General features: G+C 29.9%; 1 protein-coding gene and 1 long non-coding RNA gene across 2 annotated transcripts; one reads left to right on the top strand and one right to left on the bottom strand.

The window, feature by feature from the left end:
* Positions 1–7,419: 7,419 nt before the first annotated feature.
* On the bottom strand, positions 7,420–9,730 carry LOC108871673. Its single transcript, XR_004457576.1, has 2 exons — positions 9,640–9,730; positions 7,420–9,469 (listed from the first exon to the last, which is right to left on the bottom strand). It is a non-coding gene; the product is annotated as an uncharacterized LOC108871673 (long non-coding RNA).
* An 11-nt stretch (positions 9,731–9,741) lies between these two features.
* LOC103865511 (transcription repressor OFP15) lies at positions 9,742–12,435 on the top strand. Its single transcript, XM_009143309.3, has one exon. The coding sequence runs from the start codon at positions 11,440–11,442 to the stop codon at positions 12,223–12,225; it is 786 nt and encodes a 261-aa protein (XP_009141557.1). The 5' UTR covers positions 9,742–11,439; the 3' UTR covers positions 12,226–12,435.
* The last annotated feature ends 1,714 nt before the right edge of the window (positions 12,436–14,149 follow it).

The following is a 14,149-nucleotide window of genomic DNA, read 5'->3' as shown; positions in this document are numbered from 1 at the left end:
GGTTATATTCAGAAAGGAATATGCTGGAGTATTCATTTACATGGACGGTTACTACAGAGCAATTAGTAATTACGAGTGACTACATTAGTGGGTACTACAGACTGCAATTTTTTTGAGAATTTTTTTTTTGACATAATTTTTATATTAGAAAACTAGGGTCGGCCCGCCCTACGGGCGGGATATTAGTTAATTTGATATTCACTAAATGCTCGAGTTGAAATTTGTTTTAAGATTCAAGAATTTGGTTATATGTTATATCTTACTTATTAGTATGCGGTGGTATAGTTGTTTGTCGATTATTCTTGCTTTGGTAATGTATCAAATTAACTAATTATCCAACTCATAATTATAGATGTACAAATGTGGATTTGTGATAAAGTTTGATGACAATACTGTTTTTTTTTTTAATTTTTATTTGTAGTGGAGTGTGCATGTGTCAGAAAGAGGCCTATAACAACTTTTATATTTTTGTGTATGGATTTTAAATATATATTATTTTGTATAATGCATACTTACTCTACAATATTTGCTCGTAGACTAAAAAAATTGTTTTCTATATTTTTAAAAGAGAAAATATTTAGTCTAGAATATAACATGGACATATGTATTGATTATATATAGAAGTTGGGTGTTATTTTAAAATGACATATGTATAGAGATTTTTCAACCATTACTTCACTGGCACAAAACATTTATAACCGTAAATACCTTCTTTTAAAAGCAAAACTAATAAAAGCGTGTACAACAAATGTATTTTGATATATATTATATGCATCAAGTTATATAGGTTGGAAACATTGCAAAACTGTTTGGAGCAAAATTTTTAATTTCACGATCTTCATCTTGACGTCAGTTCAGTGTCGGCCCTGGCCACAAGCAGAAGAAGCATGGGCTTGCAGCTGACACGATAATAAGTATTTTCGCGGTCACATATTTATAAAAAGTGACTTTAGCCTAGTGGTTCTAAGAGAAATTACCAGTGCTAGAGGTGCTGGGTTCAATTACCCTTAACTGCATTCATTTATTTTGGCTCTAAATATAAAATGGGACACGTGTCACTCCCAGAACGCACGAATTGATGACGTGGCTTCACGGGAGAGAGGCGAACATTTCTTTATATATATAGACTAGGGATTAACCCGGGCTACGCCCGGGATTTTTATATTTTTCTAATTTAAGTTGTTAAATTATTTATATTTAGGTTATGATATATATTTATATAAATGTTAAGATGTATGTCATAATTAAAATTTATTTTTAAATTTTAACACGTTAAATTAACATATTTTTTACTATTTAAATATTTTTTGTAATTTTATTGGCTATCTAGTTATCATATTTAGGAAAACTATCTGTTGAGTGTTGGAATAAATGTTTTAGATATTTAATTAAACTGCAGAGTATTTTCGGATCGACCACATGCTTAACAATCGATCAATCCGTAAAAAAGATGGTCGATCTTCTTGGCGAGGTAATTACAATTTTAGCAAAAATATCTTTGATTTTCAAATTTAAGTATATAACTATTCTTTTGAATATTATTTTTTTATTGTATTTTTTGATTAAATTATTGTATTATAATGTTTATGTAAATATTTTTTGTGATGTTTGAATTTGTGTTGTTCGTATACTTAACCTAGATGATATTGATGTTTAACCATTTGTTTTTTTATTTATTTTTTTTAATCAGAAATTGTTTTTATTTAAAAAAATTATTCATATATAATATAATAGTTTAAGTTTGGAAGATTAATCTATATATATAAATTATGTATATTTTAAAAAAAATAATTTAAGATATTATATATTGAGTAACTGAATTTCTTATCTTGAAAATAAAATATTTATATTTTTGTCTTCATGTTATACTCACCAATCCATCATTGATATTTATAACTCAGTATGTTTTTAAAAAAACTTAGTTTTAAGTAATAAACGAATTTAATAAATTAAATTCATCACCTATAATGTTCTCTAAACTATATTTGAAAACTCTCTAAAATTATATTTTAAGCATAATATTACTATTATTTAATTTTAAGCATAATATATGCAAAACCAACTTAAATTATATTTACAATAGGACTATCCTAAACCGGTTAATAAACCAAAAACAATATTAAACCAACATGAACCAATACCTGATTCGGCGAGGAAAGAAGTGTTTCAGGATAAACGCTTGAATGATTATTAACTGTAATGGCTTGATCATGAAAGAGTTAGTATGAATATTAACAGTTGTAAGAATACCTTTGAGTCTATGAAAAGCAATTCAATTCCCATGAATAAGTTTGGCTTTTGGAAATTGCGGGTTTCCCAACAATGAATCCACCTAACAAAAAATTTGTTGTCATAAAAAATCTCATTCAAGGTCATTAAAGGTTTTTGGGACGGCAAAAGTTGATGGTGGAACCATTTTTTTGCTCGAGTGCTTTGAAGTTTTTCTTGATAGAGTGAGGTTGATATTGATGGAATAATGAGTTTTATAGGGACTTTCTTGATGTAAAACTATACATTTTTTTTGTCAAATGTGGTATTTCCATTTTTATATAATTTACTACCATTTTAAGATAGATGTACAGTTTAAGATAGATGTTTAAATCTTAATGTACTTTTTCCATTTTTTTAAATGTTTATTTCCATTTCTTATATTTTAATTTACGTAATATCTATATTTTATATTTTAAAATAGATATTTAAATCTTAATGTACTTTTTCCATTTTTTAAAATTGTGTATTTACTTATATTATATATTTTACATTTTTAGATAGATGTTTAATGCTTAATGAAGTTTTTCCATTTTTAAAAAAAAATTGTGTATTTACTTATTATTATATATATAATTCATATATTATATATTTACATTATTTACTTATTATTTATTTTCCTGTATATGTATTTCCATTTCTTGTACTTTTTATTTACTTAATATTTCTATTTTACATTTTAAGATAGATGTTTAAATCTTAATGTACGTTTTTAATTTTTTTTTTAAATTGTATATTTCCATTTGTTATACTTTCTATTTACTTAATATCTATATTTTAAATTTTAAGATATATTTTTTAATCTTAATGTAATTTTCCATTTTTTAAATTGGGTATTTACTTATATTATATATTTACTTTTTTTTTATATTGTGTATTTCTATTTCTTATACTTTCTATTTACTAATAATTTTATATTTTAAGATATATTTACATTTTAAGATAGATGTTTAAATACTAATGTACTTTTTCTATTTTTTTAAATTGTGTATTTCCTTTTCTTATACCTTCTATTTGCATAATATCTATATTTTACATTTTATGATAGATGTTTAAATCGTAATATACTTTTTCCATTGTTTTTAAGTTGTGTATTTCTTTTTCTTATACTTTCTATTTACTTAATATCTATATTTTACATTTTAAGATAGATGTTTAATATTTAATGTACTCTTTCCATTTTTTAAAAAATGTGCATTTACTTATTATTGTATATATAATTCGTATATTTATAATATTTAATTATTATTTATTTTTCAATATATTGAGTATTTCTCTTTCTTATACTTTATATTTAGTTAATATCTATATTTTATATTTTAAGATAGATGTTTAAATCTCAATGTATTTTTCCATTTTTAATGTAAAACGGCAATGTTTAATAGAAGAACTTGGACAAATAGTCAAATAGTTATATTTATGTTTTTTTTTAATATAAAATAGAAATTTTACATTATGGAGATAAGCCGTTTTTTTTTTAGTGAAAAATGGTAATCTTACATATGTTTAATGTAGTTTTTCCATTTTTTTATGTTGTATGTTTACATTTTATTGCTATTTTTAAATGTAAAATGGTAATCTTACATATGTTTAATGTAGTATTTCCATTTTTTATGTTGTATGTTTACATATTATTTATTATTTTCGAAATTATATATAATGTTTTTTTTACAAAATAGTAATGTTACATTATGGAGATAAACCGTCTTTTTTTAGTGAAAATGGTAATCTTACATATGTTTAATGTAGTTTTTCCATTTTTATGTTGTATGTTTACATATTATTTTTTAAAAAAATAAAAATGTAAAATGGTAATATTACATTATGGAATTAAGCCGTCTTTTTTTTAAAATGAAAAATAGTAATTTTACATATGTTCAATGTAGTTTTTCCATTTTTTATGCTCTATGTTTCATATTATTTATAATTTTTAAAAATTAGTAATATTAAAATGTAAAACTATATTTTATGCCACGTGTCATCTTTCGGGAGAATTTTTTTTCGCTGATGTGGACGCTCTATGGAGCCTCAAAAGATCCCTTTTATTAGTAAGGATGTAGTTTTTCCATTTTTTTATGTTGTATGTTTACATTTTATTGCTATTTTTAAATGTAAAATGGTAATCTTACATATGTTTAATGTAGTATTTCCATTTTTTATGTTGTATGTTTACATATTATTTATTATTTTCGAAATTATATATAATGTTTTTTTTACAAAATAGTAATGTTACATTATGGAGATAAACCGTCTTTTTTTAGTGAAAATGGTAATCTTACATATGTTTAATGTAGTTTTTCCATTTTTATGTTGTATGTTTACATATTATTTTTTTAAAAAATAAAAATGTAAAATGGTAATATTACATTATGGAATTAAGCCGTCTTTTTTTTAAAATGAAAAATAGTAATTTTACATATGTTCAATGTAGTTTTTCCATTTTTTATGCTCTATGTTTCATATTATTTATAATTTTTAAAAATTAGTAATATTAAAATGTAAAACTATATTTTATGCCACGTGTCATCTTTCGGGAGAATTTTTTTTCGCTGATGTGGACGCTCTATGGAGCCTCAAAAGATCCCTTTTATTAGTAAGGATTATCCAACCTAACCCAAATTGTGCTAACTCAAAGGTTTTTAATATTGCTACGTTTTTAATGAAAAACTCAGGACGTCACTTAGATATCATCGGTCTGAGAGAAGATTGTATCTCACAAAGTTTTGTTATTAATTATTCCAAGAAACCATTGATTGGTATTAAAAATCATGCCCAGCTTAGATTTATGAAATGAACAGCGTGAATCATTATGGCTAAAAGCTTAGGGTATAATCATAACATAACAAATGGACTGGAGTTTAAAACCAGGGGGGTTTCTCTGGAACAGTGGCTCAATTAGATAGCAGCTTAGTTATTTTAGTTAATTTGATTTTCTGCTTAATTACTTAAATTTCTTTGTCTTTTGAAAGATAATTAAATGATTTTTTAATTTGGTGTTCGGACATATAATCAAGCTAGATAGATACAAAAAATAATCTTATTTAATTTAACAATATCAAATAATCAATGTTTTCATAAATTTGTTGAGATCTACCGCAAATAAAAGTTAAAAATAGTTTCCTTAGTGTTTATCAATTTTTTAAATAAAATATTAATAATCAATAACAACTTAAATAAAAATAGAGAATATAAAATATATATAATGACTTCTACGACTAGATAAACATTAAGAGATTCCGAAATTTACGATTTTGCTTCATCTTTTTCTTTTAGGAGATCGTGTTGTTCTTTGAGATCATGTGAGCAGAGGTGTGTAGGTCGGAGGCTCATGTCCAGTTTTCGTATATCATAGATAAAAAGATATCGTATCCAAAAAGGATCCAAAATATTTTTGTCCACAAAGACAAAGGTCCATTATATGTATTTAATTTTCTTAGATTGGTTGTGTGATTCAGTAGATTGTTAGGAGACGCTTGATCAAAACGTCGGTTTCTTGTTACCTCATTATTATGTTTTATATCCCAAATCGAACAAGTTCCGGCTATAGAGGGCATATTGTGAGTGATTTGATCAAGTTTTGTTGATATTATACGGTGCAAGATCCACAACACATATAAAGCATACTCATGGTCGGATAAAGTCGTGTGAAACATTAGTCTTAGCCACCAAATTTTTTGAAATTCTTTTACATGAAAATAGACTCCAAAATTATTTTTAAAAAATGTTAAATTTTTTTAAGAAATATTTATAACCCTGAAATCCCAGATCTGGCACTGGGCACACTTGTTGTTATGAGATGTCTTCGTGATTTTGGCAAAAGCATTTGGGATTGCTTTCATATATTAATCTTAGATCTCTAAAAAAAAACATTCTATATTTTGGTATTTTCATGGATGGAACACTCTCACGAGTGAACTATGTCCATTAGGGGCACTAAAGAGAGACAATAATGTCCCAAGGAAATAAGGATTAGTTAGATAATGGTCCCTTGAAAGCGATAATCTTAATATTTAATCATTCTTGTATATTAGAAGATCAAAAACATGACATTCTCCAACTTCTGAGCTACAAATATTATATCTTTCCTATTCGTGACACCAACACACTGTCCCCTCCTCCCCACTTTAGTCACGTCGCTGCAATTTCATGGACCCAAAAACAATAACATTATAGACAATGTCTTAGGATATCTCAATTATTGTTACAACATGTGTGTTCTAGTCATGGATTTGTTTCAGGGTAACTTTTTATGTTAAAACCTCGTTCAAATCCCAAAGATATGTCTACATGTTATAATGGAGAAGTCATCGGGTTTCGAGCTCGTGTTTTTTTTTTCTAGACCAAAACTAGAAACACTGGTTTTTGTAAGCATAATATATAATTCGAATTATTTGGAAATAAACTAGTTAATTAACTTATAGAGGAAAATATTTAAATTTAAGTTACAGGATGGAACGAGGTAGTAATTTTTATGGAGTGTATTAGAAAACGGTTTTTTTTTCAAATATATCCAAAATTGGTGAGCTAAGCTGAGAATAATATTACTATATAGGTTTGTAAGTTAGTAGAATCAGAAAGGAATCATGATTTTGATATAGCGATGAAGAGAGAAGGATGATAGATTTCGTAGGAAGTGGACCACATTCTCTCAGCTGGTGCATGCCACCAAATGGTCCATTTCTTCTGCTCGTCTACCACCACCCTCAAACTTTCATAACGAATATTTTCTACTTCCAAACATTTTAATTGTTTACTCTCTTTTTTTTTGGTACAAAAAAGATGGTTTCACCTTTTTTTCGAAAACCCAAACATTGTACATAGATTCTCCATCGTAAATTCAACTCATATGGTGGTAGTTACGGCCGTAACCCCTTTACCCCTAGACTAACTCAACGTTGGTTTAATTGTTTACTCTTTGTAAAAGTATGTCGGAACAGTTATGAGTTCACAAAATAAAATATAAATCAAATCCGAGCATTGATTTTTTCTCTCTTTCTATTGCCTTCAACCTTATGGACCTAACAAAATGATTTATCTCGAGTCAATTTTTAGGACAATAAAATTATTGCAAATCATGATTTATCAGTTTCACTTTTAGGAATTTGAAACTATGATCTTCCGCCACATTATCTTCCATAATTATTATTATTATTTTTTTTGAATTGATGTTAAATTCATTCAAGAAAAAACTTTTTTACAGAGGATGCAACATTATTCGAGAGTTTTTAAAAACTGAAACAGAGGACAGACATAGTTTATCTTACTGAAAACCATGTTTCCATGGCTTTAGTGTACTTGCAAACTCCCACAAGGCGCAAACTGGAGATACGATTTCTTACTGTTTTGTCGATGCTTTTAATTAAAGTTGCAGGGCTGTTTGAGCTTTCTCCATGCCTTCTGCAGTTTACTAGATAACTATTACTAGATCTTCCATAATTATTAAGAAGAACTTAACAAGAGAAATAAAAATACGAAAGTGTAGCCACAAATTTAGCTCATTTACTAGATAACTTTTCTACCAAAAGACAAAACAGAAATCTTCTAAGACATTCAGGATAACAAAACTAATCCGATCATTCTATCCTTCTTGAAAAAAGAGGGTAGCTTTCGTAGAAGCACATCTCATCCTTTTCGAAGGCGTATAAAACATTTCAATCCAAATATATTATAGAAGTGTAGTTTAATAAATACGATGGAAAACATTTTTCTATCAATTACAACACTAATAAATTAAGTATTTAGCAAAAAAAAAGGTAACAAAAGATTCACCTAAAACTTTGCCATTGTACTTCTTTTAGCCTATACGATTCAAATGCAATCCCAACATTTAGCTAATTAGCTCCTGGTGAAGAAGAAAGAGATGGGGAGACAGTTTCTTTCGTTGGCACTCAATCTCTTGGCTCTAAAAATTTTAGCCTTTATGATGCTTCTCCTGGATTTCATTTAACAAATCGCACTTTTTTAGATAACAGTATTCAGAACTCAATCCCAAGCATAAATGTACATTCGCCACTGGCCTTCGAAGCTTTGTTTTATAGTTACTGTTTCTTTAAGTACTTCACAAACTGTTGAATCCAGAATTTATAGATAAAAAGGAATTTGTTGGTAAATAAATTACAGATTTTAATTAAAAAAATTAATGACAAAACTTTATTAATAGAACGAAATAATATAGTTAAAGCACGGGAAATAAGGGTTATCTAAAGAAAGTGTGATTTGTTAAATGAAAGCCAGGAGAAGCATCCAAGAAGCCTATGTTATAATTATAATTTATAAGACAAACAGCTACGCATCATTATCCTCGTTTTAAGAATCCACATGATTTGTCTAATATCTCAATTATAATTCTATAACTATTTCGAAGTTTCTACTTCTATAATATTAATCGTCTGTTTAGATGGTTTAAACTTTAACACTACAAGAAAAAGTCTCTATGCCGACAGCAAAATTTATTGGAAATTCGTCGGAGTTCATGATTTCCGAGACGTTTCCGACAATAAATAATTGGTCGGAGTTTGAGCGTCGGAAAATGACGTTCATCGTCAGTTTGTCGGAAACTTAGCGATGAAATTCTTCTCTCGGATTAATCTCGGAAATGGTTGTCGGAAAGAGACGAGGCGTTTCCGACTATGTTATCATCGACAAACAGGGTTGTCAAAATGTTGACGGTGATCTCCGAGAACTTGCCGACAAATCCAAAAAAAAATTATTAAAAAAAAAATATATCGGAGCCGAGCCGAAGCCTAGCTCAACTAAACCACACCAAAGTCCCGGTTTAGTTTCCTAACCATGACTGTGGCAGCATATACATGTGTATATAACTATATATATGTTCAAAAAAAGAACATGTGTATACAAACTATATATAATACATTATACATATATACCACCCTTATTGGAGATTAGAATCGGTTTACAAAAATTGGAATTCAAAAAACCAAAACAAAACCGGATACCTACAAGACCTTAGCCACCGAAGAAGAAAATGTCGTCGTCCACCAGATCTGCCGCCGTGAAGCTCTAGCCGCCGCCGGAATCAACGCTGCTAGGAGAATAGTTCGTGGTGGAGGAGACAATTTTGCAAGCCAACCCATTCCTACAACAGAGCCGCCGGTTTCCTCCATCAACAAACATCCCCAAACTCGTCAGATCTGCCAAACAAATTTATATTTCTGTTGAGAGTTGATTCCTTGAGTAAGTCCTGCAAGTGAAGAAGATGAATCAGTCAGAATAAGAACAACGAAATAAGACGAAGATAATCAAAGTTGTAAGTGGAAGAAGAAGAAGAAGACACAAGTCAGAACAACAAAACAGAGAAACAAAAACAGAGAAAAAGAGAGTTCGAGAGTAAGAACGAGAAGAGATACAAACAGGTCCTGAGCTAAAATACAACAGTTTCCATACAGAAACTTACTGGAGAAGGGAGATTTAAGAAATGAATGAACTCGAAAACCAACAAAACTATCACATACCGAGAAATTAGTGGGATTGGTTGTCGTCGATCTCGTCTCGGAAACTATTACGATGGTTTACCGTCAATTTCTCCGACAAATTTTTGAGGCTTCCTTGTCGTCGGTGATTTCCGAGAGGATATCAACAATTCTCCGAGGGATGAAAGTTCTCGGAAACTTTTTTCTTTTATACCCACAAAATTCCGACGATATGAACTGACAAAATTCCGACAAGTTCTGTTCATCGGAATTTACCGAGAACTTTCTGATACAATTGATATTTTCTCGGCAATTTCTCACAAAGACCAAGCAAATCTTCTGATAATTCACTTTCTCAGAAACTTTTGTCGGAGTTGGCATTGTTTTCTTGTAGTGTAAAATACATATATGATCATGATAGAGATATCTATCCTGAGTATCCTCCCGTGTAGCAATCTCCTTTCTAGCGACGCGTGAGAGGCATGTGAGTGAATGGTACGCTCAAAATGGACTTTAGGAGACGCTCACAATCTCACATGGCCCGGCCTTCTATATAATACAACTTCACTGACGAACGATCTATTGTGACTATACCTAATTTTTAGTCATGAATTTTATTTACGTTAACTACTGGCTACTGCATTCTACAGAGAGAGAAAAAAACTAATTCAAATATACTTTTATTATGGAAGGATTAAACCACTGAAAAGACTATCTATTCTAACAATCAATGTAGTTTAGACCATATTCGTTTTGATGCGGCAAATACAATCAGCGATCAAATTTTGTTTTTTTTTTGCATATCACAAACGAGTCGCATGTCATAGAAAATCTAGTGTTAGTTGATAAATATTTTACTTATCTCCACTTTTGAAGAAGAAATATATGGAAATGCTATACAAATTCAGTATGGAAGTAGATAAATTTTTTGAATTGATCAATATGAAGAAAATTATAAATTTGAATTGTTTATGGACCAAAATTTAATGTGACCTAATATGTTGTCTTTCCATAGATATACAATTACGTTTCCATGCCCCGTGCAATATAGTATACATAATACATTCGTAGCCTCCTACCGTGTACGGAAAGCTTCGATAATCTTTTCGAAACCACGATCATTGACACTTAGCTAACTTTCAAAATAGTTAAAATACTATTATTTCCATATTCGCCTGTATATTCATCGATAATTTAGCACGGTAAACGTTGTTTGGCAAAAATTTACAACATCAAGATTTAGACCCAATAATTTGTACATAATACAATTGAAATGCTAGAATCAACCATGTAGCAACCTTTCAAAAAGCAAAGTTTAAAATATCCAAAAAGAAAGTTAAAATATTTTTAATAAGTCTAAAAGAGTGAAAGCTCTGAAAAAGGAAGACGAAAACAAGAAAGTAGTATCATTCATTATAATAAATACGAAAACAACTTAACCGGGGAAAGGTACTGAATTATATTGAATGAACCCCAACCAAACAACATTGAATTTTGAAGACATTAATTTAATACAACCAAATAAAAGAAAGAAAATTAAATAAATTTATAGACGTTAAAGTAAAGAAATAGACCCCACCAAGCCTCTTCCCCTCTTCAAACCCTTAAAATCTTCCCTCCCTCACCCCATTTACTCTCTCAGTTTCTTACTTTGAAACCAGTCTCCAAACATACAAAGGAAGAAATAATTTTTTTTCTTGTCCTATTTTTCTTTTATCAAAGAACATAAAAAGAGAAAAAAATGAAGCTCCCATTTCTAAACAAGAACAACTCTTCGTTTTCTTGTTCTTCAAATTCAAACTCAGTTTCATCATCAACAAATACCACCTCATGGCCATGGCCTTCTTGTCATCAAAAACCTAAAACCATATCTTTCAGAGCAACCATCACTTTCACCAACCCTATCCATGACCAACACGAGGATGAGCTCGACCCACCTGAGGGTACTGAGTCGATAGAGAGTGTGATAAAAGGGCTAAGATCATCAGAGAGACTCATCTTCGAAAGTAAAGGAGAATCCAATTCTATACTCGAAGAAGCTACGACTAAGCAAGAAGAACAAGAAGAAGAAGAGGAAAGTTTCATGCTCTTGTCCTTGGAATCAGACGACCCTTACTCTGATTTCAAGGGATCCATGGAGGAGATGGTTGCGGCACACGCGCTTCACCACGATTGGAAAAGCCTCGAGAAGCTTCTCTTACAGTTCTTGAAAGTCAACGCCAAGACCAGCCATCGATACATTTTCGCCGCTTTTGTCGATCTCCTCTCGAACTTAACACTGCACACGAATGAACCCATCAATATCAACATTTCAAAAGAAGAAGTAGAACGCGCCACCGCCGGAGAAGCAAGCACTTCTTGTTGTAACAGTGTGAGTCTTGGCGAGTCTCCGTTGTCTCCTTTGTCACTCTTCACGTCGTGTTCTTCTTCTTCTTCCTCCGATGAGACTTCCTCGACGTCCGTACGATTCTTGCCGCTGTCTTCTTTGTTAGAGATGGATGAGAAACCTAAAGACATTTTTGTTTAGAATGCTTTTCTTCTTTATTTCTATTTTTTGTATAATTAAAATTTGTGTAGGATCGTAACATTGACTACCCTTAATATTTTTTATTCGTATATGTGCTCTTACGTTATAGTTTTTCATTTATGTGGATTTTTGTTTGTTAATGTGAGGATGATGATAGTTGGATCGGACCATTTTATTTGATTCAAACAAAATCAAGTCACTTGAGCGGTAGTTGATATAACTTTTTGACACAATGTGCATAACAAACATATTTATAACAGTAGCCTTTATTTTCAATAAGGAAAAAGACAACAAAAGTAATCATAACTATAGCCTAGAGTGAATAACTGTAGTATTAGTTTTTGTTAGTTAATAACTATAGTTGTTGTATTTAACCAATTTCTTAAGACAGTATTTTTCTCCTCTGAGATTTTGGCAATTTTTGGATGAGATCAGACAAAGTTTGATATAATAATAAAAATTTAAAACTTTGTTTGAACGTTTTAGCAAAAAAAAAAAAAACTTTGTTTGAACGTTGGATAAGCAAGAACCGAAAACAGCGAAGAGATCTTCGCTTCAACGGCAGGTTGGCCTTTAAGATGAGACATGTGGGACTGTGAACTTGTGACACAATCCTACGAGATTGTCTCCCTAATGTAATTTTATACACACGTAAATAGTGATAACAAATAATGATGATAATAATAGTTGGGATGCTACACTTTAATTAATCTCTGACATCATGTTTTGATAGATCTTATCTGAGCCATTGGTTTTGAATTGTACAGTCGTTTATTTATATGGCAGGGCATTTTTTTGTTTTATAGGAGACTTGGTTCATAGTAAATCCAAAAATAATTGTGACTGCAAAGTTACCCAGAAATGGAGAATAATACAAAATATTAGATGCTGTAAGATATACCTGCATCTGTCGTTATAAAAATGGCCCTGCGCATCTCTGGTTCTTTTTAGTTTTAAATCTTCCACGCATGTCTAAAACTTTTAAGAACCCATCGAAGACACTAGTCGGATAGGTAGTTATAGTTTAATTACTATATAACTTTTTTTTGTAACACAATTACTATATAAATAGAATTGAAAAGGTTGTAATGGTTTAGATAACTATCAATTCATCGGTACTTTATATTTGTGTCTGCCTTATTAGTTTTAACCGTTTGTCCCTGCTCCAACTTTTTCAACTCCGTCTACATACCATCTATAAGAAAAAAAAATTCAAACATAAACATAATTTAAGCAAATAAAACTAAACTCGAACTAAAGCGAGAAATGATTCAACACACCATAAATGAGCTGGAGCAGAAGTTCAATTTATGGAAAAAAGGGCATCCTATCTTCGTTTTAAAAGCTCTTTTTAAAATAAAAATAAATCTAACTTTTACCACATCTTGATTCTTGTAGATATCTGTGGACTCACATTAAAGACGTTTATCCACGAAAAAACAGTTTCATAAGTGAAAATATCAAGGTTTAAGTTGCTAAACTTTCTTTTGCATAAAAACAATTTGAAAATTTAAGGCTCGACCCTACGGCTTTTAGTGGATATGTAAGTCACTGGATCTTATAACTAAACTAAAGAGATAATTTTGTAACTTGCTAAAGTTGACATCTGCAGTTACCACTAATGGAGCTTCTATATATTGCTTACTATTGACACATGATGCAAATGTGAAGGCACTTTGACTAGTTACCGCAATCCAAGGCTTTTCGGGTGGAAATGCATATGCCATACATAATAGGAAGATCTTGTACATAACTTTCTTTGCTGACTCAATATTTCGACAAGTTATTCTATATATGATCTTAACTTTTTTTTTTTAATATAATCTTAACTTCTTGTTCTGTTTCATTTACCTCCCATAATAATGTGTATAACACCATAACACATGAAGAGCAGTGATAATTCTAAGTGAGGAAAATGCAAGGG

Source organism: Brassica rapa, chromosome A04 (genome assembly GCF_000309985.2).
Source record: "Brassica rapa cultivar Chiifu-401-42 chromosome A04, CAAS_Brap_v3.01, whole genome shotgun sequence".
Lineage (NCBI taxonomy): Eukaryota > Viridiplantae > Streptophyta > Magnoliopsida > Brassicales > Brassicaceae > Brassica > Brassica rapa.
Note: the sequence above shows the minus strand (reverse complement) of the source record. Positions and strands in the feature narration are given on the sequence as shown.

Excerpts from the sequence above, each read along its gene's own strand:
- LOC103865511 (XM_009143309.3), top strand. The coding sequence starts at position 11,440 with ATGAAGCTCCCATTTCTAAACAAGAACAACTCTTCGTTTTCTTGTTCT.